The sequence below is a fragment of the Neoarius graeffei genome, chromosome 27, assembly GCF_027579695.1.
Source record: "Neoarius graeffei isolate fNeoGra1 chromosome 27, fNeoGra1.pri, whole genome shotgun sequence".
In the NCBI taxonomy this organism is placed as follows: domain Eukaryota; kingdom Metazoa; phylum Chordata; class Actinopteri; order Siluriformes; family Ariidae; genus Neoarius; species Neoarius graeffei.
In genome coordinates, this window is record NC_083595.1 from 51,117,168 (window position 1) to 51,139,866 (window position 22,699).

The window sequence follows — 22,699 nt, forward strand, 5'->3', positions numbered from 1 at the left end:
GGGCTAGTAATCTTACTGTTACCTTTCTCAGAACAAGGGGGATTATAAGTGCTGCTGCTAATGTTTCAAGTTTTTCATATAAGTACTTCACCAGATAATTATACGTAGGCTTAATATTGTGTAGGCTAAGCCCATATTGTATACATTTAAATTTTATTTTATGTTGCTTAATGTTTCACATGCAACAGGTGAGCCAGTGCACAATTATTTTTTTTAAATGTATTTCAATTTTCTGTGCAGAATTTATTTCGGTTAAATGCCATTATCTGTACCATATCCCAACTGGTACAATAAAACATTAATTGGGGAATATAACGTGCATTTTTTTATTCAGTATATAAGCAATATTTTGCTTTACATTAAAGACACCTTGAGAAATGTATGTTCTCAGGAAAAAAGCCGCTTATCAGTTAATCGTTAATCGATCGATAAGGTCAATCAACTAAAGATTAATGAATTAATCGATAATTTGCATCCCTACACCAAATGTTTTCTATGGGTGAAAGATCTGGACTGCAGGCTGGCCAGTTCAGTACCCGGACCCTTCTTCTACGCAGCCATGATGCTGTAATTGATGCAGTATGTGGTTTGGCATTGTCATGTTGGAAAATGCAAGGTCTTCCCTGAAAGAGACGTCGTCTGGATGGGAGCATATGTTGCTCTAGAACCTGGATATACCTTTCAGCATTGATGGTGTCTTTCCAGATGTGTAAGCTGCCCATGCCACATGCACTAATGCAACCCCATACCATCAGAGATGCAGGCTTCTGAACTGAGCGCTGATAACAACTCGGGTCGTCCTTCTCCTCTTTAGTCCGAATGACACGGCGTCCCTGATTTCCGTAAAGAACTTCAAATTTTGATTCGTCTGACCACAGAACAGTTTTCCACTTTGCCACAGTCCATTTTAAATGAGCCTTGGCCCAGAGAAGACGTCTGCGCTTCTGGATCATGTTTAGATACGGCTTCTTCTTTGAACCATAGAGTTTTAGCTGGCAACGGCGGATGGCACGGTGAATTGTGTTCACAGATAATGTTCTCTGGAAATATTCCTGAGCCCATTTTGTGATTTCCAATACAGAAGCATGCCTGTATGTGATGCAGTGCCGTCTAAGGGCCCAAAGATCACGGGCACCCAGTATGGTTTTCCGGCCTTGACCCTTACGCACAGAGATTCTTCCAGATTCTCTGAATCTTTTGATGATATTATGCACTGTAGATGATGATATGTTCAAACTCTTTGCAATTTTACACTGTCGAACTCCTTTCTGATATTGCTCCACTATTTGTCGGCGCAGAATTAGGGGGATTGGTGATCCTCTTCCCATCTTTACTTCTGAGAGCCGCTGCCACTCCAAGATGCTCTTTTTATACCCAGTCATGTTAATGACCTATTGCCAATTGACCTAATGAGTTGCAATTTGGTCCTCCAGCTGTTCCTTTTTTGTACCTTAACTTTTCCAGCCTCTTATTGCCCCTGTCCCAACTTTTTTGAGATGTGTTGCTGTCATGAAATTTCAAATGAGCCAATATTTGGCATAAAATTTCAAAATGTCAGGGGCGTTGTGGCTCAGGTGGATAAGGTGCCATACCATAAATCCGGGGACCCGGGTTTGATTCTGACCCGAGGTCATTTCCAGATCCCTCCCTGTTTTTATTTGTACTTTGTCCCAACTTTTTTGGAATCGGGGTTGTACATGGACCTTCATGTATTAAAATTTTAATTTTTTCATCAAACTTTACATTTTCCCTTCTAGTATCACTAGAAAGCCACTCACCAACCAATTCTAAGCTGGGTCAGGACAAAACTACATACCAAATTTCATCAAAATCCGTCCACTACTTTTTGAGTTATCTTGATAATAAAAATTCATCCAGACCCAAAATCTGGATCCTGATCCAGATCAACATCCAAATCAAATCATTGAACCGAGGATAATACTAAAGCTGGACACCAAATTTAATCAAAATCCGTTCACTACTTTTTGAGTTACATTGGGAATAGACCAAAAAAAAAATCCTGGATCTGCAAACATATCCGGATTTACATCAAAATCTAACCAATGGTTCCTCGGCTCATGGCTCAGCTTTCCTCCAAATTTCATCCAAATCCGCTCACTACTTTTTGAGCTCCGTTGGGGAAATCAAACAAATAGATGTGAAAACAACCTCATCCAACAAAGTTAGTGGAGGAAGTAACAAAACAAAAACGACTAAAATGTCACTAAAACGAAGTACAATTTTCAGTCAGTGACTAAGACTGGAACTAAATTTAACATTCTTGTCAAAATGAACACTGCACCGGAGACTCCTTCTGTAAAATGTTCATAAAACTTCACCAGATCAGCAACACGTTTCTGTAGAGCATCTGCCATCCAAGACCCGAATATGGTGTCACTCTAGAAACAATTTAGAAACTTTTAAAACGAGCTCGTCAATATAATCCTGCGATTTGTACCTACACCTGCAATACTGTAGCAAAAACTGCAATCAGTGTGCATTAAAGATCTTCTCGACACATAAAGTACAGTGAAAGAGCAGATTCGAAGTGCTGGAGCTTATTGTCTTTACATTTTTATACCATATAGAGTACAAATAATACGCTGCTCTGAGAGGGGTAATGACGCAATTCTGCTCAAGTACAGACGCACTCGTTTGTGTTGAGTGGTCTGAAAGCCGGTTAGATGACTCACATTCTTTTCCCTCTGAAAGTAGATTGGGTTGCTGAGTGAAGCTTAATAGAGTTGCTCTAACAAGAACCCTCTTAAACCAGGCTCTCTCCGCATGACGGACCCCGAAACAGGAGATGAGATTGATAATAGCGGGACTTTGTGCTCGTCATAGGCGTGTGTGCGTGTGTGTGTGTGTGCACACACGAGTTGGTACCTGATGTAACAGTTAGTGAAGCATCTTGGCTGTAGAGTGTGTGAGCAGAGTTAGAAGCTACGCAGCGGTACAGACCCCCATCGTCTGCCGTGATGTCCAAAATCTGTAGGATGCCATTTGGAAGAGTTACAAACCTGTTACAGAGAAGTGAGAGAGAGAGAGAGAGAGAGAGAGAGAGATAGTGCATGTTTAAAATTTGTTTCTTAAAGCCAAACAAAACCCAAAAAGGAAACTCCTTTATATTCACAGATAATATCCATACATGACATGTTTGTGTTCACTTGTTCATATTTGTACCTGTATACTAAGATTTTATTTTAAAAGAAAAAACGTGGGGTGGCACGGTGGTGTAGTGGTTAGCGCTGTCGCCTCACAGCAAGAAGGTCCGGGTTTGAGCCCCGTGGCCGGCGAGGGCCTTTCTGTGTGGAGTTTGCATGTTCTCCCCGTGTCCGCGTGGGTTTCCTCCGGGTGCTCCGGTTTCCCCCACAGTCCAAAGACATGCAGGTTAGGTTAACTGGTGACTCTAAATTGAGCGTAGGTGTGAATGTGAGTGTGAATGGTTGTCTGTGCCTATGTGTCAGCCCTGTGATGACCTGGCAACTTGTCCAGGGTGTACCGAGCCTTTCACCCGTAACCTTGTAGAACAGGATAAAGCGGCTACAGATAATGAGATGAGAGGAGAAGAAAAACGTCTCTCCGAGGTTCAAATAACACGGACAAATCATGACATCATCGACTCCTCACGTGACGTGACAATGCTAGTCAAGCTCTTGGACACATTGCTTCTAAATTGTTGCCCTAAAGATGCCCGAGTGTCAAGCGTTTGGGTGTAAAACTAAACCCGATCATTTTATGTGACATTGGCGCTTTTGTTTGTTTTTATTCACTGAGAAAAGCGATCTTTTCGATGGCAAGAATCGTGTTGCTATGGCAACGGGGTTGTTTACTCGTATCTGTGTCAGTACTGCATACTCTTCGTTTGCACGTGACGTCACACTTATTTTCCAAACCGGAAGTCCACCATATTGGATGATAACAACAACCAAGATAGCGGCGCTTCACGTATGAGCTGCTGGAACGCGTCATGATTTTCTTATGATTTCATTGCCTTTGAAGAAAGACAGTGCCTCCTTTGTGTGCGGGATATAATTGCGCTAATAATGCTACTTGTGACAAAGAGAAACGGTTCTTCAGAAAGAATTCCCAAAATAATTAAAAACGGCGACAAAATAAAGACAGATGAAGAGCTGTCCAGAGAACGCCGTGCGTACACTGTGGTTCAAAAACATACATCGTAAGGATTTAACTGAGGAAAAAGCTAATTACACCCGCACCTAATTACACCTGGTAAGAGTTCATTGCTAATTAAAGCTATGTTTTCTGCTGATTAAATTAAATTTTTGAGCTTTAGTGCAAACTCTCTGCTTCTCACCTCACAGGAGCACCGGGAGACCTACGTGATAAAACAAATCCAGATTAGGCACCGACACTCAAATTAGGACACGATCATTAGGATCAAGACGAAAACTCATCTGGCAGGATCAAGAAGCAACAGGAGTAATGAAAGGTCTGCCAAGAAAGCCAGATTAGAAACAGTGCGAGAAACCTTAGCGAGTTTGGATACACAAGGGGAACAATGTGGGTCAACTTGGCCAGGTGAGATATTAGCAATGCTGTTCCAATAACCCAGTAACTTCGGTTTACTTATGCACTTTTTTTTTTGGTAGAATGAGATATTTCCCAATATCAGGGTATTCAATCGGTGGTAATGAAGCTAAATCCTCTGTATAACCAGACGGCTTTAACGTATACGGGTTAAAGCCACAAATTTCAACTTGTTCTCTGAATATTGACTTGGCAGAGGACTCCAGAGAATCATAATATTTTGAGAAAGTTAGAGATGCAGCACAGTTATTGCTCGCACGAGACGCCATTTTGGATTTGTATATAATTATCCAACATGACTGCGAATGCATACATCACACTATTTTGTCACGTGGTTGCACACAACGAATCAGGAGAGTCTTGACTGATAATTCATCCATGTTTGGCCTAGTGAACATGTTAACAGTTCATTCATTTGTCCATTCATTCATCTTCAGTAAGTGCTTTATCCTGGTCAGGGTCATAGTGGATCTGGAATACTGTATATCCCACCCTGCATGGGACTGCAGTCTATCATGGGGTACCAGGTGCGCGCACACACACACACATTCACCAAGAAGTTCATTTAGTGTAGCCATGTAGCATGTTGCTGGAAGGAGAAAACCAGAGAACCCGAAGCAGACAAGAGGAGATCATGCAAAACTCCACAAAGACGGTAAACCAAGTATGGTGCTAAGACTAAATGCTAAACTACGGTAAGTGCTATCCAACATGGTAAATAGAGATTTCAAATAATTTCTGAGATTTTTGAGCTGTTCAATTAAAATTTGATGATTGCACTAAAACAAATGTTTTCCTGCCCTGTATCCAGCGTTCCCAGGATACGATCTAGATCCATCATCACTGTATATGTTTATAACTCTGAAATAAATATATTTAATGGAAAATTTACTTTTGTAATATGTAATATCAACAAATTCCCTACATTTCCAACAGTTAAAACATCTTTAAAGAAAAATCATAATACTTCTAATCATGCAGGAGTTAATTTAGCTCTATGTTTTAAGAGAGATCAAGAAAGAAAAAAAGAGATGTTCACCAACTGACAATCCATATTCTTCATTCTTTGTCTTACGTGTTCAGAATGTGTTTCAGTCCGCTAATACGCTGTAGGTGTGAGAACAGTTTGGCTCACTGTACAGTCCTGCGCCAAAGTCTTAAGCACCTGATATTTTTATGTGTAAACTTTGTTATAAATAGAGTGCTATCATTATCAAATGCTATAAACCCATTACATCAATAAAAATTATTTGTGTGTGTGTGTGTGTGTGTGTGAGAAATATGACTAGAAACAAGAAGTAAAGTTGACCTACACATATAACAGCCTCTGAACTTGGACTGTCTCTTATACTGGACCACAGATTTTCCCAAATTACATTCATCTTGTTGTCTAAAAGCCCCAATCTATTTTATACACAAAGCTCTGAGGAATATTAATAGAACCAGTCAGATGTTTACATGGAAACTTCTTTTTGGAAACAAGGGCAAACTTTTTATTCTGAACAATAAATTTATTAGTTCACAGACCTTGAACTGCATTCATAAGTGGCAGACCATACCACATTCATAAGTGGCATCTTGAGATCCCAGGAGGAATTGGGTGCTTAAAGTGGAAAAATAACATTGGACCACATTCTCTACTGGAATAATAATATAAAACATTAAGATAAGACAGACAGAGTCCTTACACACACAGAGCTCTATTTAGAGCTGTCACTACTGTTTCTGTATTTGAATGGTGCGCTGTGATTGGTCGAGATGAGACATCGGGTTCTGCTGAAAATCAGTAGTGGCATTTGTCGGGGATACAGTCAGTAATGTACAGTCAGTAGTGTACAATCAGTAGTGTACAGTCAGTAGGGGATATTCAATGCAGAGAAACGTGGCGGATATCGTGTTTTGCATAAAATTAAATATGGAATTTTGAATAACGTTCAAATGCCACACTTCTTTTGGCAAGCAATATATATATATATATATATATATATATATATATATATATATATATATATAAAACAGTTATTCCATGAATCATAGATGAGCTGATAGCCAACGAGGCGCGTAGCACCAAGTCGGCTATAAGCCATGTACGACGAGATTGAGTGGAATAACTGTTTTATTCTATCTACATTCACTGGATTTTGAGAAACAGAACATTTTTATTTTTTGCAAATTCAATAAGTAAAAACTTTATACAAAACATCTGACAAAATCATTCCCGCTTAGAATGTAAACAAACCGACAAAATGACAGGAGCAATTTGTGAAAAATGTGATAATTCTTGAAAAATAAAAAAAAGATATATTCTTACCATCAAATACTTTTATTCCATATTTTGTTGCCTTTTTTTTGTATTTTGGGGGGTTTTGTTTTCGAGTAGAATTTTTATTTCATCCTCGGTTGGTTCAGCAACACGCTCCGCCATTTTGTTTTTCTCTACTCACGGTATAAGTGTTGATAGCCTAGTAGTAGAGTAGCCAATCAGAGTGCGCGATTGCTCATATCTAGTGAATGTGGACACAATATATATATATATATATATATATATATATATATATATATATATATATATATATATATGTGTGTGTGTGTGTGTGTGTGTGTATATATATAACTTTTTCATAGTAAATTGTCACCATATCTGTGGAGAATGTTGATATTCCAGACAAATTTATTACGTTACTACAGAAGCGTATTGCTGCCACGCCAGAAAAATAAAACTGGATCAGTATCATGTTATATCATTCAACAATTATTGTTATAAGCAGATAATTTCACATCATGACATACAAACATCACATTATAACAAGAAATTTTTCTTGCTGTAATACTATACTATTTTTCTTGTTATAATGTGATATTTATTGTTATAAAACGCTTCACATTACAGCAAGATCATTTATATTGTTTGGCTATCAGGTGAAAGTCATGTTTGAATGAGGAAAGTGTGTGGAGACAAATAAACTGAGGAATATGGCTCATTTACACGATTTAATTAAGTTCTACTTAATGTTTTGGTTGAGTCATGGTGAAATTCTGCTGTTATTGAGCACAGTGGGATGATATTGTAATAATGTCTCCTCATAACGGGAAACTTTTCATGTTCCAAGTTATCACGTCTTAACATGAAACGTTTCACAACATCACAACATAAATAGTATTTTGTTCAAACCAGAAAGGTTTCTTGTTAAAATCCAATAAGTTAATACGTTGTAGTAACGTGAAAAACATCACAATAAACTTTTCATGTTATAACGTGATATATATTTCTTTTTTGGATTGGCAGCAATACACTTCTATACACCACAATTCTGCCTGTACGTTGTTTGTATAAAAGACTGCTGTGGGGTAGATAGCAAAATTTTCGACTGCCATCTTTAATTCCTATATTACATTTACCATTATAATGGTTGACACTAAGAATATTTACGGTATAATTTTAGCCATACATAGTATTTTTGTTTTTAGTAATGTGCCAACACATCTGAGGAAAATTTTTTGCTATTCCGCAGAGATTAGATAATGTTTTTGACAGTTGTTGCGAAGTTGAACTGATTAAATAATGAAACAAGATAGCATACATTTTAATAAATAAATATATGAGGTGAAAATCAGATTAAAAAGGATTTAACAACTAAAGGTTGAACATCATCTTCTTAGCTTATTCTAACAATTTCCCACATTATACAAGGGTAAGTCAAAAAGTTCTAAGACAGAAATTATAATTTCAAAAGGAATTCAAAAAAACTCAAAAAATGCAATACAAAGAAGGAATTCTCTGATGGAAACATCGCTTGTGGAAGTGTTTAGACTTAAATGGAGGATATGTAGAGAAATAGCTTTGTTATTTTCATAAATAAAGATTTTTTTCAATTTGTCTTAGAACTTTTTGACTTACCCTCGTACTTTCTAGCAGCTGATGCTCGTCTCGTCTCGTCTCGTCTTCTTCCGCTTTATCCGGGACCGGGTCGCGGAGGCAGCAGTCTAAGCATGGAAGCCCAAACTTCCCTTTCCCCAGACACCTCGGCCAGCTCCTCGGGAAGAACACCGAGGCGTTCCCAGGCCAGCCGAGAGACATAGTCCCTCCAGCGTGTCCTGGGTCTTCCCCGGGGCCTCCTCCCGGGGGGACATGCCTGGAACACCTCCCCAGGGAGGCGTCCAGGAGGCATCCGAAAAAGATGCCCGAGCCACCTCAGCTGATTCCTCTCGATGTGGAGGAGCAGCGGCTCTACTCCGAGCTCCTCCCGAGTGACTGTGCTTCTCACCCTATCGCTAAGGGAGCGCCCAGCCACCCTGCGAAGGAAAATCATTTCGGCCGCTTGTATCTGCGATCTTGTTCTTTCGGTCATTACCCAAAGCTCATGACCATAGGTGAGAGTCGGAACGTAGATCGACCAGTAAATTGAGAGCTTCGCCTTTTGGCTCAGCTCCTTCTTCACCACGACGGATCGGTAAAGCGACCGCATCACTGCGGAGGCTGCACCGATCAGCCTGTCGATCTCACGCTCCATCCTTCCCTCACTCGTGAACAAGATCCCGAGATACTTAAACTCCTCCACTTGAGGCAGGACTTCTCCACCAACCTGGAGAGCGGAAGCCACCCTTTTCCGGTCGAGAACCATGGCCTCGGACTTGGAGGTGCTGATTCTCATCCCAGCCGCTTCACACTCGACTGCAAACCGCCCCAGTGCATGCTGAAGGTCCTGGTTTGAAGAAGCCAACAGGACAACATCATCCGCAAAAAGCAGAGATGAAATCCTGTGGTTCCCAAACAGGATTCCTTCCGGCCCCTGGCTGCGCCTAGAAATTCTGTCCATAAAAATTATGAACAGAACCGGTGACAAAGGGCAGCCCTGCCGGAGTCCAACATGCACTGAGAACAGGTCTGACTTACTGCCGGCAATGCGAACCAGACTCCTGCTCCGTTCGTACAGGGACCGGACAGCCCTTAGCAAAGAGCCCCAAACCCCATGCTCCCGAAGCACCCCCCACAGAATACCACGGGGGACACGGTCGAACGCCTTCTCCAGATCCACAAAGCACATGTGGACTGGTTGGGCAAACTCCCATGAACCCTCGAGCACCCTATGAAGGGTATAGAGCTGGTCCAGTGTTTTGCGACCAGGACGAAAACCGCATTGTTCCTCCTGGATCCGAGGTTCGATTATTGGTCGAATTCTCCTCTCCAGTACCCTGGAGTAAACTTTCCCTGGGAGGCTGAGAAGTGTGATTCCCCTATAATTGGAGCACACTCTCCGGTCCCCTTTCTTAAAAAGAGGGACCACCACCCCAGTCTGCCACTCCAGAGGCACTGTCCCCGACCGCCACGCAATGTTGCAGAGGCGTGTCAACCAAGACAGCCCCACAACATCCAGAGACTTGAGATACTCAGGGCGGATCTCATCCACCCCCGGTGCCTTGCCACCGAGGAGCTTGCAAACCACCTCAGTGACTTCGGCTTGGGTAATGGACGAGTCCACCTCTGAGTCATCAGCCTCAGTCTCCTCAGTGGAAGACATGACGGTGGGATTGAGGAGACCCTCAAAGTATTCCTTCCACCGCCCGACAATGTCCCCAGTCGAGGTCAACAGCTCCCCACCCGCACTGTAAACAGTGTTGGCAGCAGCTGATGCTAATAGCCGCTAAATAATCATAATAATTTTAGCCATACAGTCTTTTTTCTGTAATCTGACATTAGATCTGAGGAAAATGTTGATATTCCAGACAAGTATATTGTGTTTTCAGTGACATTCTGCCTTTACATTGTTCATATAAAAGACTGCTGTGTGTTTGCTAGCTAAATCATTTACTTTAGCCGTTAGCTAGTTTATGCTTGGTGTCTCTCAGTTTCTCAGTTGCCTAGCAACAGTGTTCTCACAGTTTAAACTGCTTGAAAAAAGGCTCTAAGTAATTATCTTAGCTTATTCCGCTAAGATAATTTCCCATATTACACTTATCGTTCTAGCAGTCAACGCTGAGTCATTAAAGTGTCGTTTTATTCATGCGGTGTTTTATTTTTAGTTATTTGTCAATACATCTGAGGAAAATGTTGACATTCTGGACAAATTTATACCATTTTCACTGCCATTCTATATTTATATTGCTTGTATAAACAACTGATATATGTGAACTAGCTAAACTGTTAGCCTTATGCCCTAATTTATGTTTGGTGTCTCTCAGGTTCTCAGTTGCCTAGCAAAAGCTTTAATTTAAGCAGATATAATTTTAAAAATCTGTAATATTAGGTTGTGTTTTAAAATTTTCATGCACTTAAAGCATCTAATACACCAGTGAAATAAAGCTGGATGAGGAAAAAAAGCAGAATTAAACTCCAGGTGGAAAAAGATGACCAAAATATATAGGAATATAGGTCAGCGCCAGTTGTGCGTCAGAGCTTTACAGACTCGAACAGACCCTTTTGCTCGTCAATAATCATCTCCCTCCTCCTGTCTTCTTTCTCTCACATGGCATCATGGCTGCTGTGGAGGACAGCTCATGTTGCACAAGGCATTGGCTGATCCACCACAACCCTCCAGAGACCTGCATTTTCACTCCCTCACTCCAGAACCGTATTATAGACTATTAATCCAACAGACAGATTGCTGTCTGTGGGAAACACACAGCTTGAGAGGCTGCAGTATCTCTGTGTGTGTGTGTGTGTGTGTGTGTGTGTGTGTGTGTGTGTGTGTGTGTGTGTGTGTGTGTGTGTGTGTGAGAGAGAGAGAGAGAAAGGATGGACTGCATGAATTATTAGTCCAGTGGTAGAGAATTCATCCAGCAGGGGTTGAGTCAGGACAACACAACATCAGAGCAAAGAGCTCAGCGGCACGGCACTGACCCGCAAAAGCCGGAGCTGTGAATTTAAAGCGAGCCATGTGTTGATACCGCAGTGCAGGAGGAGTGTGTGAGGTGGGGGAAAGTCGTCTGTTCTTATTAGCAGCAAGGACAGAGAGGTGACAGAGGCAACAGAAAAAAATTTTCCACTGTGCATTTATTCATTCAGAAAACAAACACTCTTATTCTCCAAACACTGGTGTGCAAATTAAGGGTTAAAGGTCTGGATTTTTTTCCTGAGTTAACATCAGGATGCGACAGGTCGCTCATCTTGCTTGCAGTGTGTTGCAAGTGGGCGTGTACTGCCTTGATTTTTCAAGTAAGGAATAAACCACATAGAGATGTACCGTGACAGGAAAATAATCAACGGTCGCATGGTATGATGAAGCAGAGGTACAGGAGAGTTACCGCCACAAAGATGATTATTTGACATTAACAGCACAATAGCATATACATACCTAAACACATTACAGGCATTTAGCAGATGCTCTTACGTAGAGCAACGTACAACAGGACCCTGACGTACCCACAGCAGTGGGCAGCCTGGGGAGCAGTTGGGGGTTAGGTGCCTTGCTCAAGGGCACTTCAGTCATTCCTGCTGGTCCAGAGAATCAAACCAGCAACCTTTTGGTCCGAAAGGTGCTTCCCTAACTTCTAGACCATGGTTTCCCCATACAAATTCAAAGCATTTTATTCAACGTACACCATGGCAATTTGCCAACAATTCCATACTTTTCACCTGTTTATAGTTACATTAAATGTCATGGATTGTCCATGAAATAATTTATTTATTTTTTTATCACTTACATTATAGCAGTTCTAAACTTAACTTCACTTTAGCTATGAAGTTAAAAAGATGAGAAAAAAAAACCTCACTGCTTGGCGTGTTTTGTTTTAAAATCAGTTTATGTGGTCGGTCTTATGCACAAGTCCCTGTGAATGAGCTGTTAATACAGAAACAAAAACGTCTTAGAACACGTGCATGAATATAAACCTGTGATTTGATTTGCTGCTGAAATACTGTCTGAAATACTGTGAAAGATTCCTCCTGATTCCTAATGGGATCTACATATGACACACACACACACACACACACACACAATATAGGCACTGCTTAAAAGTGGCGCTCCCGATGAGTGTAAAATATGTTAGTAAATAATCCCATGCTACTTTTTAAAAAGCAAATTAAAAATAAGTGCTGGATCTATCTTACTAACTAAAATATTACCCTTAATCTTTACTATTTTCATGAAAATGTGAAAAAACCTCAAGTGTAAAACAGACAATTTCAGCTGAAATGTGTGGGGCGATGTATAGTTTTATTTAATGCATTTTCTTTTGTCCGAATACACAAACTTGTTGAAAGTAGACAGTCTTTCAGATTTATCAAGTGTAGGTCATAAAAAGACTTTTCCCTGACACCCGATTATTTTTGTTTAGTGACCGAAAGCTACTAAATTTGAACTAGACTGCATTTCTGCAGAGAAAATGCAGTGTGCTTGCTGAGCTGTAGCAGAACAGCTATCATGCTAAAAGCTAGCATGCCAACATGCTAATGCCAACATGCTAACAACTAGCATGCTAACAGTTAGCATACTAACATGCTCACAGCATACTAACATGCTAAAAGCTAGCATGTTAACATGTTAATGCTAACATGCTAATAGATAACATGCTAACAGCTAGCATTCTAACATGCTAATGATTAACATGCTATTTGTTAAAATTCTAACACTTTAAGGCTAATGTGCTGACAGCTATCATGCTAACAGCGAACAGGCTAACATGCTAATGGCTAGTATGTTAACTTTTAGCATGCTAACACGCTGAGGGTGACATGTTAACAGCTAACGGTTAGCATGCTAACATGCTCAGGCGAACTCGCTAACAGCAAACATGCGAACTCTGCATGCTACCATGCTAATCCTAACATGTTAACAGCTCTCATGATAACATGCTAAAGGTGAACATGCTAACAACTCGCGAGCTAACAGCAGGCATGATATCGTAATGGGTAACATGCTGACAGCTAGCATGGTAACACGTGAATGTTTATATGCTAATTGCTATCGTGTGTGCATGTAAGTATTCCTAATAAAGTGGCCATTGAGTTGAAGTTGATTCGCTGTCAAAGTCTCAAATGAGCAGATCCTTGCCAAATGCATCATCACCTATAGGGGAAGGGAGGAACGACTCAGTCAAGCTTCCATTGATTAGCGGCAAAATGGAGAAAAAATGGACAGATGAAAGGCGAGACAAAGCCGAGTGCGGGTCAGAACCGATATCATGTGTGTGATGGTGATTTGGCCTGAGGTGCCGTATGAAGTTTGGTGGATGTGTGGTGAAGTGGTACTGAGCAAAACTCCATTCATTTGAATGGGGCCAAAAATCAATGGAAGCCTATGGAGCAGGGCTTTACATTAGCCCCCGCCCACCCGCCAAATGCGGGTAAAATTCGGCTTTGGCAGGTAATGACTTTAGTCTCACTAGCCACTTTGGCGGGTGGTTTATTCTGTGGTACGACAATATATTTTAATTGTAGTTTTCTCTGAAGGCATCTGATATAATAAACGCATTGCAATGTAATATTACGCGCCTACAACTCCCATGAGCACCTGCATAAACATTCTGACAACATGTTAGAATTGTTTAGAACGTTCGTTCACGTCAGATAAAATCAGTGATGCGGTAACCTGCAGTTAATGAACGAAGCAACAAAGTTGCTGATGACTGACAAGCGCACTATGTGGCGGCGTATAGCTGGAGTTTCAAACCCTGCTGCTCAGGGAAAAAGGGGCAGAGATGATCAGGGCCGGAGCAGCATTTTAAAATCACCGAGGTCCGTGATGCACAAAGCGCGCGCTGAAAAATGTTCGACATATTTAAATGAGAGGGTGAATTACACATCACACAAGAGATCTATTCCTGAAATTACTTTTAATGGTGTTTGAACTGAATATCATCAGTTTTGAAAAAAAAATCATATACACTACCGTTCAAAAGTTTGGGGTCACTTTGAAATGTCCTTATTTTTGAAAGAAAAGCACTGTTCTTTTCAATGAAGATCACTTTAAACTAATCAGAAATACACTCTATACATTGCTAATGTGGTAAATGACTATTCTAGCTGCAAATGTCTGGTTTTTGGTGCAATATCTCCATAGGTGTATAGAGGCCCATTTCCAGCAACTCTCACTCCAGTGTTCTAATGGTACAATGTGTTTGCTCATTGCCTCAGAAGGCTAATGGATGATTAGAAAACCCTTGTACAATCATGTTAGCACAGCTGAAAACAGTTGAGCTCTTTAGAGAAGCTATAAAACTGACCTTCCTTTGAGCAGATTGAGTTTCTGGAGCATCACATTTGTGGGGTCGATTAAATGCTCAAAATGGCCAGAAAAATGTCTCGACTATATTTTCTATTCATTTTACAACTTATGGTGGTAAATAAAAGTGTGACTTTTCATGGAAAACACAAAATTGTCTGGGTGACCCCAAACTTTTGAACAGTAGTGTATGTGGCAAGAGTAAGAATAATTTAAGCTTGTTTAATGGTTTGATCTGGCCCAAGCAATGAGGACAAAAGATACCCAACCATGTAGCCTATGGAACTGAGATACATTAACAATCTGGCATCTGTTACACCTACACAAAAAAAAAAATTCTGGGAAAAAAAAAATCAGTATACACCACCATGTTTTAGGCAAAGTTATCCAAGGCAAACACAAGTTGAAACTTTCCACTCTATTGCTTTGGCTTATCGAATGATTTATTTTTAAAATCACAAACAAGGCAGGCTACAACTGCGCTGCTGCACATGTAGTACGGAGTAAACCTGAAAAGTAAACCCGATCTGCTCAGAGAGTCATATGAGCTCCTCTTGAGCTCTTCTTTAGCCTCCTTCAAGATATTTAATATAGGGTTTTGATGGCGCATCCTATATGGAAAGCCACTAGAGGCAAAACATGGCCACGTTCACATTACACCACAGATTCCTGAATGTGGTCCTGGAATGCACCATTTTCCCCTGGTTCAGCTATAATCAGCTAATTAACTAATTATACAACAGTTCAGTAATATACAGACTCACTAATTTGATTGGCTGAGCAGCATTCCATTAGTGCCTATGTTTAGTATAACCGAACTGGGACGTTACCCCTTTTCGACCCACAAAGAACGGATTCTGTTCTTGTTCAAAGAATCCTGAATTGAATTGGTTCAAGAACCTGTTCCCTGTTGGTCGAAAAGGCGTACCTACTCATTCGTAAGGTTGTTTTTTTTTGTAGGCTGTAGCCACAATGTCATCATGTTGTCAGAATCAGTGTAATACATCTCTCATAACCCGGGACGGAACAGTACTGTCGTGTGTGTGTGTGTGTGTATTATTCACTAGCTGGGGGGGTCCGTATCATGAAATACCGTGACCGAGGTCTTGAAAATACTGACCGAGGCCTCTGGGCCAAGGTCACGGTATTTCACAATACGGACCGACCTTAAGCTGGGAAATAACATATTTATTTTTTAATCTCATTATCTCTAGCCGCTTTATCCTGTTCTACAGGGTCGCAGGCAAGCTGGAGCCTATCCCAGCTGACTACGAAGTTCGAAAATGTAAATTTAACAGCTTCATGAAAGTGTGCTGATGGTTACCATGGAAACCCTGTGTCTCCTGCACTGCGTTCCTCCCCCGAGTCACGCACTCATTCGCTTTTGTGTTCTTGGTCTCAGAGCCACGCGCACCAAACAGAGACAGAATCAACGTTTGACATCATTAACAATGCACTTTTTACGGAGACGTTTTAATGTTATTCTTTATTTTTTTATCCAGTTGAATATTTAGCGTACAAATGTATTTTCAGCTCTTAAAAATGACCGAGGTCTGGACCGCGGGGGCCTCAGAGCTGGCTGCGGCCATGGAGATGAACAAGACGCTAATAGGAAGATAAGACAGTTCAATGATACATGGAAGTGCGGGCGAGATTGGCTAATTCATAGCAAAACCGAAAATACCATGTACTGCGAAGACTGTAGAAAGTCTGGCAAAGACAGGCACCAGTAATTTTAAACTCGAAACTATAAAGGACCACGAAAAGTCAAATGCACACATCAGTACTATAACATCAAAACCGGCGAAGACAGCTGGTCACTACAGGGCAGCATTGCTTTCAGTCCCTGGCTGTCATGAAGTCGGCTGAGCTGGAGAGGATGGAGCTGCTGTTTAGAAACGTTCACGCGATTGGAAAGAAGTTGATCCGCCCCAGCTATCAACTTACAGCCTGCTGGAAGCCTCAGGTCACGAAGACCATTTTTCATGGACCATTCAGACTCATCTGATGATGAATGTAATGAGGACATTTAATGTCTCTCTCTACACATGTTCACACACACACACACACACACACACACACTATTAATAGATAATATACATAATACTTGCGTATCAAAACATCAAATGTTTTTCAATGAAATGTTTTGAATTGGACTTTTAATATTAGAATCAGTTCAGTTGTACTGAATGTTATTTTTCATATTATACGATATTTCATATTGTAAGGGGCTTGAATTTGAGTTCAATAAACAGAATACTCCGTTTATATTTTTGTCTGAATTGGTTGCATGTTTTCATATAGGGAGCGACCTTAACAGCACTGAATACTTGAGTGCTACTGTAGAGATACATTATACGCTGCCATTCATAATTAAATCTAGATCTTCCGAACTTTAACATATCATGGTGAATAAAAAACTTCGATTTCCTGGCAACAAAATTGTGGCTAGTGAAAAGGCTGAATGGCTAGTGACTCGGGAAAACCACTAGCCACAGTGGCCGGTGAGCAAAAAAGTTAATGCTATGGAGGTAAAAAGAGATGTGTGAAAACCAAGGAAAAGACGAGTGCAGGTCTCAGATGAGGGGATGGATCTGTGCGGGGACTTGGCCTGAGGCATCAAGTGAAGTTTTGTGAAGTTTGGTCACTTGGTTAAAAAAAATTGATGGAGAGTGAAAGTTTTTCTCCTGAAACACCACTCATTTTCACTGGGGCCAAAAATCAATGCAAGCCTACGGAGGAAAAAGGGATGAGCAAAAAGAAAGGAAAAATATGAGTGCGGGTCAGAACCGATTGCATGTATGTGTCGGGGGAGTTGGCCTGAAGTATCACATGAGGTTTGGTGCATCTGCAATGGAGCGTGTCCGAGTAGGACGATTCGATTCATGAGCCCTATTCATTCTCTATGGGAAAAAAACAAAAGAAAAACAACAAGAACAAGAGAACGGGCGCGTTAATCCAAAAGCTGTATACAAGCACACTACACCACTTCGGACCAGACGTCTCAGAGTTGGAACAGTGTCTCTATCTCGAACGCCCTAGGAGGAGTAGTGGATCCAAAAAACGTGTCGGAATAAGGCAGAATAAGTAAACTTAAGAAGAACAATAGTGTGCTTGCCTTGCTTGAGCAAGCACACTAATCACAGACTTCCAATTTTATTTTATTTTTTTTTAAATAGAACAATTAATGAATTTATCTCCACGTGGCCCTAAATTCTCCGCTATTTTTTCCTGCTTCACCATGACCCAATTCAAGATACTACATCATGCATCACGTGGTGGGCTTTCCCCGTTCACGCAAGGCATTGTGGGATACAAATTTGAAACAGGAGAGAAAAATGGAGGACGTGAGTGTGCGAATGAAACATGAAAGACTGACTACAGTAACGGAAAGCGAGAAGAAAAGACGTTATGTTATATACGAAGGAAAGGAAACGCAGGACCAAACTAATAAATATGGGCGCTCAGCAAGCACCTCGGTGTGATCAGCTGTTCGTTTAGCGACAGAATGATGGAACTGTCAGTGCACGCTCAAAGGGAAACCTGCGCATGCGCACACACACGGACTTCCTCTGTCTGCTTGACTGCGCAAAGCGAGCGATTTCATGCACATTATTTGCTTTAATCCCCTCAAATTAAATAAATAACTTCCCAGCCACAGAATGGCCTGACATTTTGTGAGATATTACAGAAATAAACATTTATTTTTTCACAGTCCAAATCCTGCGCTCTGATTGGCTGGCGAGCGGGTCCGTATCCTACAGTACGGACCCCAGTTACAGACCCCGGTTATGGACCTCTGGCAACTCGCTCGTTCACAACAACAAACATAGTATAATTTTTTGTCAACATTCATCTTTTTTTAATAAGATTTATTTATAAGATTATCAAAAATCTTATAAATTTTTGCCAGCATTTCTCAGAAAAATAGCATTAATTTTGCAGCATGGATAGCGATAATGACAGTGTTCACAGCAAAAGCGAGTTTTACTATCCTGAGGAAGACAAAATAAAAGAAAACATTTCAGGAGAAAGCTAAAAACCTCTAACTTGCTAACACCGAGCAAAAACATGGCTGAATCCTGAATGACTCCTATTCGTATAAATAGGGGACTACATAGGCGGAAAAATGTAGTTTTTTCCCTGTCATGGAAGTGCACTTGTATACCGAGGAGGAAGCCATTTGCATTACAGCCGTGAATGAGGATTCAAAATGGCGGCTCGGCTCGGTTTTCCCTTTCGGGCGCTCTCGTTTTCTGTTAGTATTTGGTAAAGAAAAAATATATATATATATTATTTACCAGCTTAAGGTCGGTCCGTATGGTGAAATACCGTGACCTCGGCCTTGAATACTGACCTCGGCCCAAAGGGCCTTGGTCAGTACTTTCAAGTCCTCGGTCAAGGTATTTCACCATACGGACCTCCCAGCTGGTAAATAACATATATATCACAATGACCACATTTCAGAGGGAACTAAATTTCACCGATTTTATGAAATCGAAAGGCCGTCTAGCTTTAAAGGACGACATTTTGTTGGTAGTTATTTAACATTTTCTTTTGGCAAGTAAAAAATTTAGACATATAGAGATATAGAATAAGGAAGGATTGTTTCTCATCTCATTAGTGTTAAAGTAAGTACTTTATGCAGGTGGCTGAATAGAAAAGTTAATAAGTGTGTTAAATTCTGTGGCGTTTTTTTTTCCCCCTTTACGAGGGTACCAATAATTCTTGGTTTTAGCTCTGTATTGTTCATTCTTGTGAATCGGGTCATGTCGTCCTCCTGCTGCTTCACCTCAGTGTTAAATGTAGTTTCTATGGCTTTTTAATTCCAAAGCATATATGAGGAATAAATCAGGCTTCATCTAAATTGCAAATAAAGCACAAACACACAAGATGATATACAATCTAACCTGCTCTGTGTGCGGAGCTGAACATATCACCCTCACATCTGAGAAACAATGGAAGAGGAACAACACAAGGACGCTTTAAAATAAAACAACATCTTTCTTTCTGCCAGAAGGAATTGTTTCAATTCTACACAAAATAATACAAATAATTCTTACCATATATCACAAAGTGTAAAATGGCAGGAAAAGACAAACATAAAGTGGAATATTTCAGTAATCTACAAGGCAACTGAATATTTTAGAAAGTAATAAACTCACCTACAGCACGCCGGTGTCTATTTCTAACATTCAAAACACACATTTGTTGTTGAAACATGATTCAGATAGACGAGCCTCACCTCGGTGTATTGACTGGTTCAGCAGGTATGGGGAGCGGCATATGGTTTTTCTCCCAGGTGATGCTGGGAGCAGGTACGCCGTCTATGTGGCACTCGAAGCGTGCAGTACCCCCGGCCGGTACAACCTGAGGCTCAGGGTCCCGGAGGAAAGCTGAAAGTCCTGAAGATGGAAGAAGAGATAAAAAGGAAATGAAGCAAGAAAACCAATCAGTGAAATAAACTCTGCAGGTCACTCGGGGGTTCTAAAGATGGAGCCTTCGATCCCATGAAACACAGAGCATTCAAGTAACACAAGTTTCACGTAACACAAAGTAATTTCAGGATAATTAGTGATAAATTCACTGCTTTACACTGAATTAGTCTACATACTTCTTTGCTATTGCTACATCCTAATATCGCATTCATTTTATGTCCTGAATTATCGTGAAAAACATGACTGAAAAAAGAAACCTTGGATCAAAATTTAAAAAAAAAAATGCCTACTTGAAAAAACAAAATTTTTATTTAAGAAAAAATTAAACGAATGACCTGCACCATGCTAACAATTTTTTTAAACCTTCATCCAAGATTAACGTATTCAGTATTAGGAAAACAATTTCATTATAAGTAAAAACTACCTGTGAAAAAATATGTTTAGAAATAAATTTATACATGGGCATGAACTATTTTCTTTCTATTAGTAACTTCCTGAACTTTTGAAATCAGATACAAAACAGTCTGGCAAGTACATAAAAAATATACATCCTGAACCTGCACACAGACAACTTAATACGGAACGGAAACACACACACACACGACGCACACACACAAATTAATAAGTTAACTAGTTCAGTGTTTAATGTTTATAATCATATTTAAAAACAACAGTGTGTATTAAATAGTGGATAGCAAACATCAGAAAAGTTCTAACAAGATCAAATTTCCAAATAATTGTAAACGGTGGCGGCACGGTGGTGTAGTGGTTAGCGCTGTCGCCTCACAGCAAGAAGGTCCTGGGTTCGAGCCCCGGGGCCGGCGAGGGCCTTTCTGTGTGGAGTTTGCATGTTCTCCCTGTGTCCGCGTGGGTTTCCTCCGGGTACTCCGGTTTCCCCCACAGTCCAAAGACATGCAGGTTAGGTTAACTGGTGACTCTAAATTGACCGTGAGTGTGAATGGTTGTCTGTGTCTATGTGTCAGCCCTGTGATGACCTGGCGACTTGTCCAGGGTGTACCCCGCCTTTTGCCCGTAGTCAGCTGGGATAGGCTCCAGCTTGCCTGCGACCCTGTAGAAGGATAAAGCGGCTAGAGATGATGAGATGAGATGAGATTGTAAACGGTGGTTCCAGACATAAAGTAGATTTCCTTTAATTAATTGTAATGTCGGGGAAAGCAAGGTGAAAAAGTCGACACAATCAGCTTCCAAATTTGAAAGCTATACAGAGGACTTTCATCGACGTCACAGATTTTTTTTTTATCATGCAGCATCCGCCATATTGCCGGGCAAACAAAGAAACATAGCCGTGACAGTTAATAATGAAAATCGAGATGACTGCAGTCAGTACAATCTCTCTGAAACGATTAAACATTTAGATTATACCAGCAGATCATGTTACATCCAAAAGCTGAAACATGCAGGCATCACAGATCCATATAATTTACCCACAAATTAATTAATTTATTATTTATTCTGCACACTACTCTGGGTGTGTGTGTGTGTGTGTGTGTGTGCGCGCGCACGTGTGTGTGCGTGCATGCGCACACTCATTTCTCACTTGTGTGCGCATGCATGTGTTCACTACTTCAGATGGGTTAAATGCAGAGGAGGAATTCTGTTGTGCTTGAGTGTACATGTGACAAAAATAAAGGCTTCTTCTTCTTAATTTACCGACAAATGCTTTTATTCCACTTGAAAAGTGTTCGGCAAACCAGCTACCAGATTTGGGACACTACGACATCCTGAACTATATTATAACTAAGTATTTGGGATTTCTAAATACACCGGAGATGCTAGAGGCTTACAAAAGTACAGATGCCTACCAATATTTCGAGGCAGGTTTTGCTTATGCTGGAATGTTATGGGAAATTCCCGATCAAGAAAAATACCTTATTATGACAAAGGTAAGCTCAAACGTGGACTTCTAATAGGAATAAACAAGCCAGGGCCTAGATCTAGGATATTTTATTGTGTTTAGCAGAGTCTACGTTATCAGTACATAACAAACATGCTGCTAGTCGAGCAAAGCACTTGGTCTAATAAAATATATCGCGTCCAAAATAAAATACATTGTGGCCATGCAACCTGTTAAATCTTTACTATGGAGGCCAAAGTTCTGTCCATGTTCCACCAACTTACGGACTTGTTGAATAGTCACTTGAGTATGCCAAGGCTAGATCTAGATCTATGGGATTTTTATAACTGAATGGCCTTGAGCTAGAAAAAGTGTGAGGAGAAATTAAACAGAAAAAAATGACTGAGCTAAAAGTTAAAGCTATTTTCCTCAAGCATAGTTAATTTTGCTCCATTTTGAGTTTAGAGTGTACAATTGGAGTTGGAGTGGGAGCAAAATTACAGAGTAGTACAGTTTCTCTCAATAGAGTTGGTTGTGGCTTTGAACTGAGTAAAATAGTACAAGAGTTAATTTCAAGACACTGAATAGAGTCAAATACCACCACAAAGAGTAAAATATTAACACTGAAGTGAGGACAATTGACTCTGGAAAAACAGCTCTATCAAAAGATCTGGCGTAGAGTATTGAGTAAATTT

General features: G+C 40.5%; 1 protein-coding gene across 1 annotated transcript in view; it reads right to left on the bottom strand.

The window, feature by feature from the left end:
- igdcc4 (immunoglobulin superfamily, DCC subclass, member 4) overlaps positions 1–22,699 on the bottom strand; it is a 154,939-nt gene that overhangs the window by 75,094 nt on the left and 57,146 nt on the right. The window contains exons 3-4 of the mRNA XM_060911564.1: positions 19,957–20,116; positions 2,887–3,020 (exon numbers count right to left, since the gene is read on the bottom strand). Coding sequence (XP_060767547.1) covers positions 2,887–3,020; positions 19,957–20,116 — 294 coding nt within the window. The remainder of the gene's footprint in view (positions 1–2,886; positions 3,021–19,956; positions 20,117–22,699) is intronic.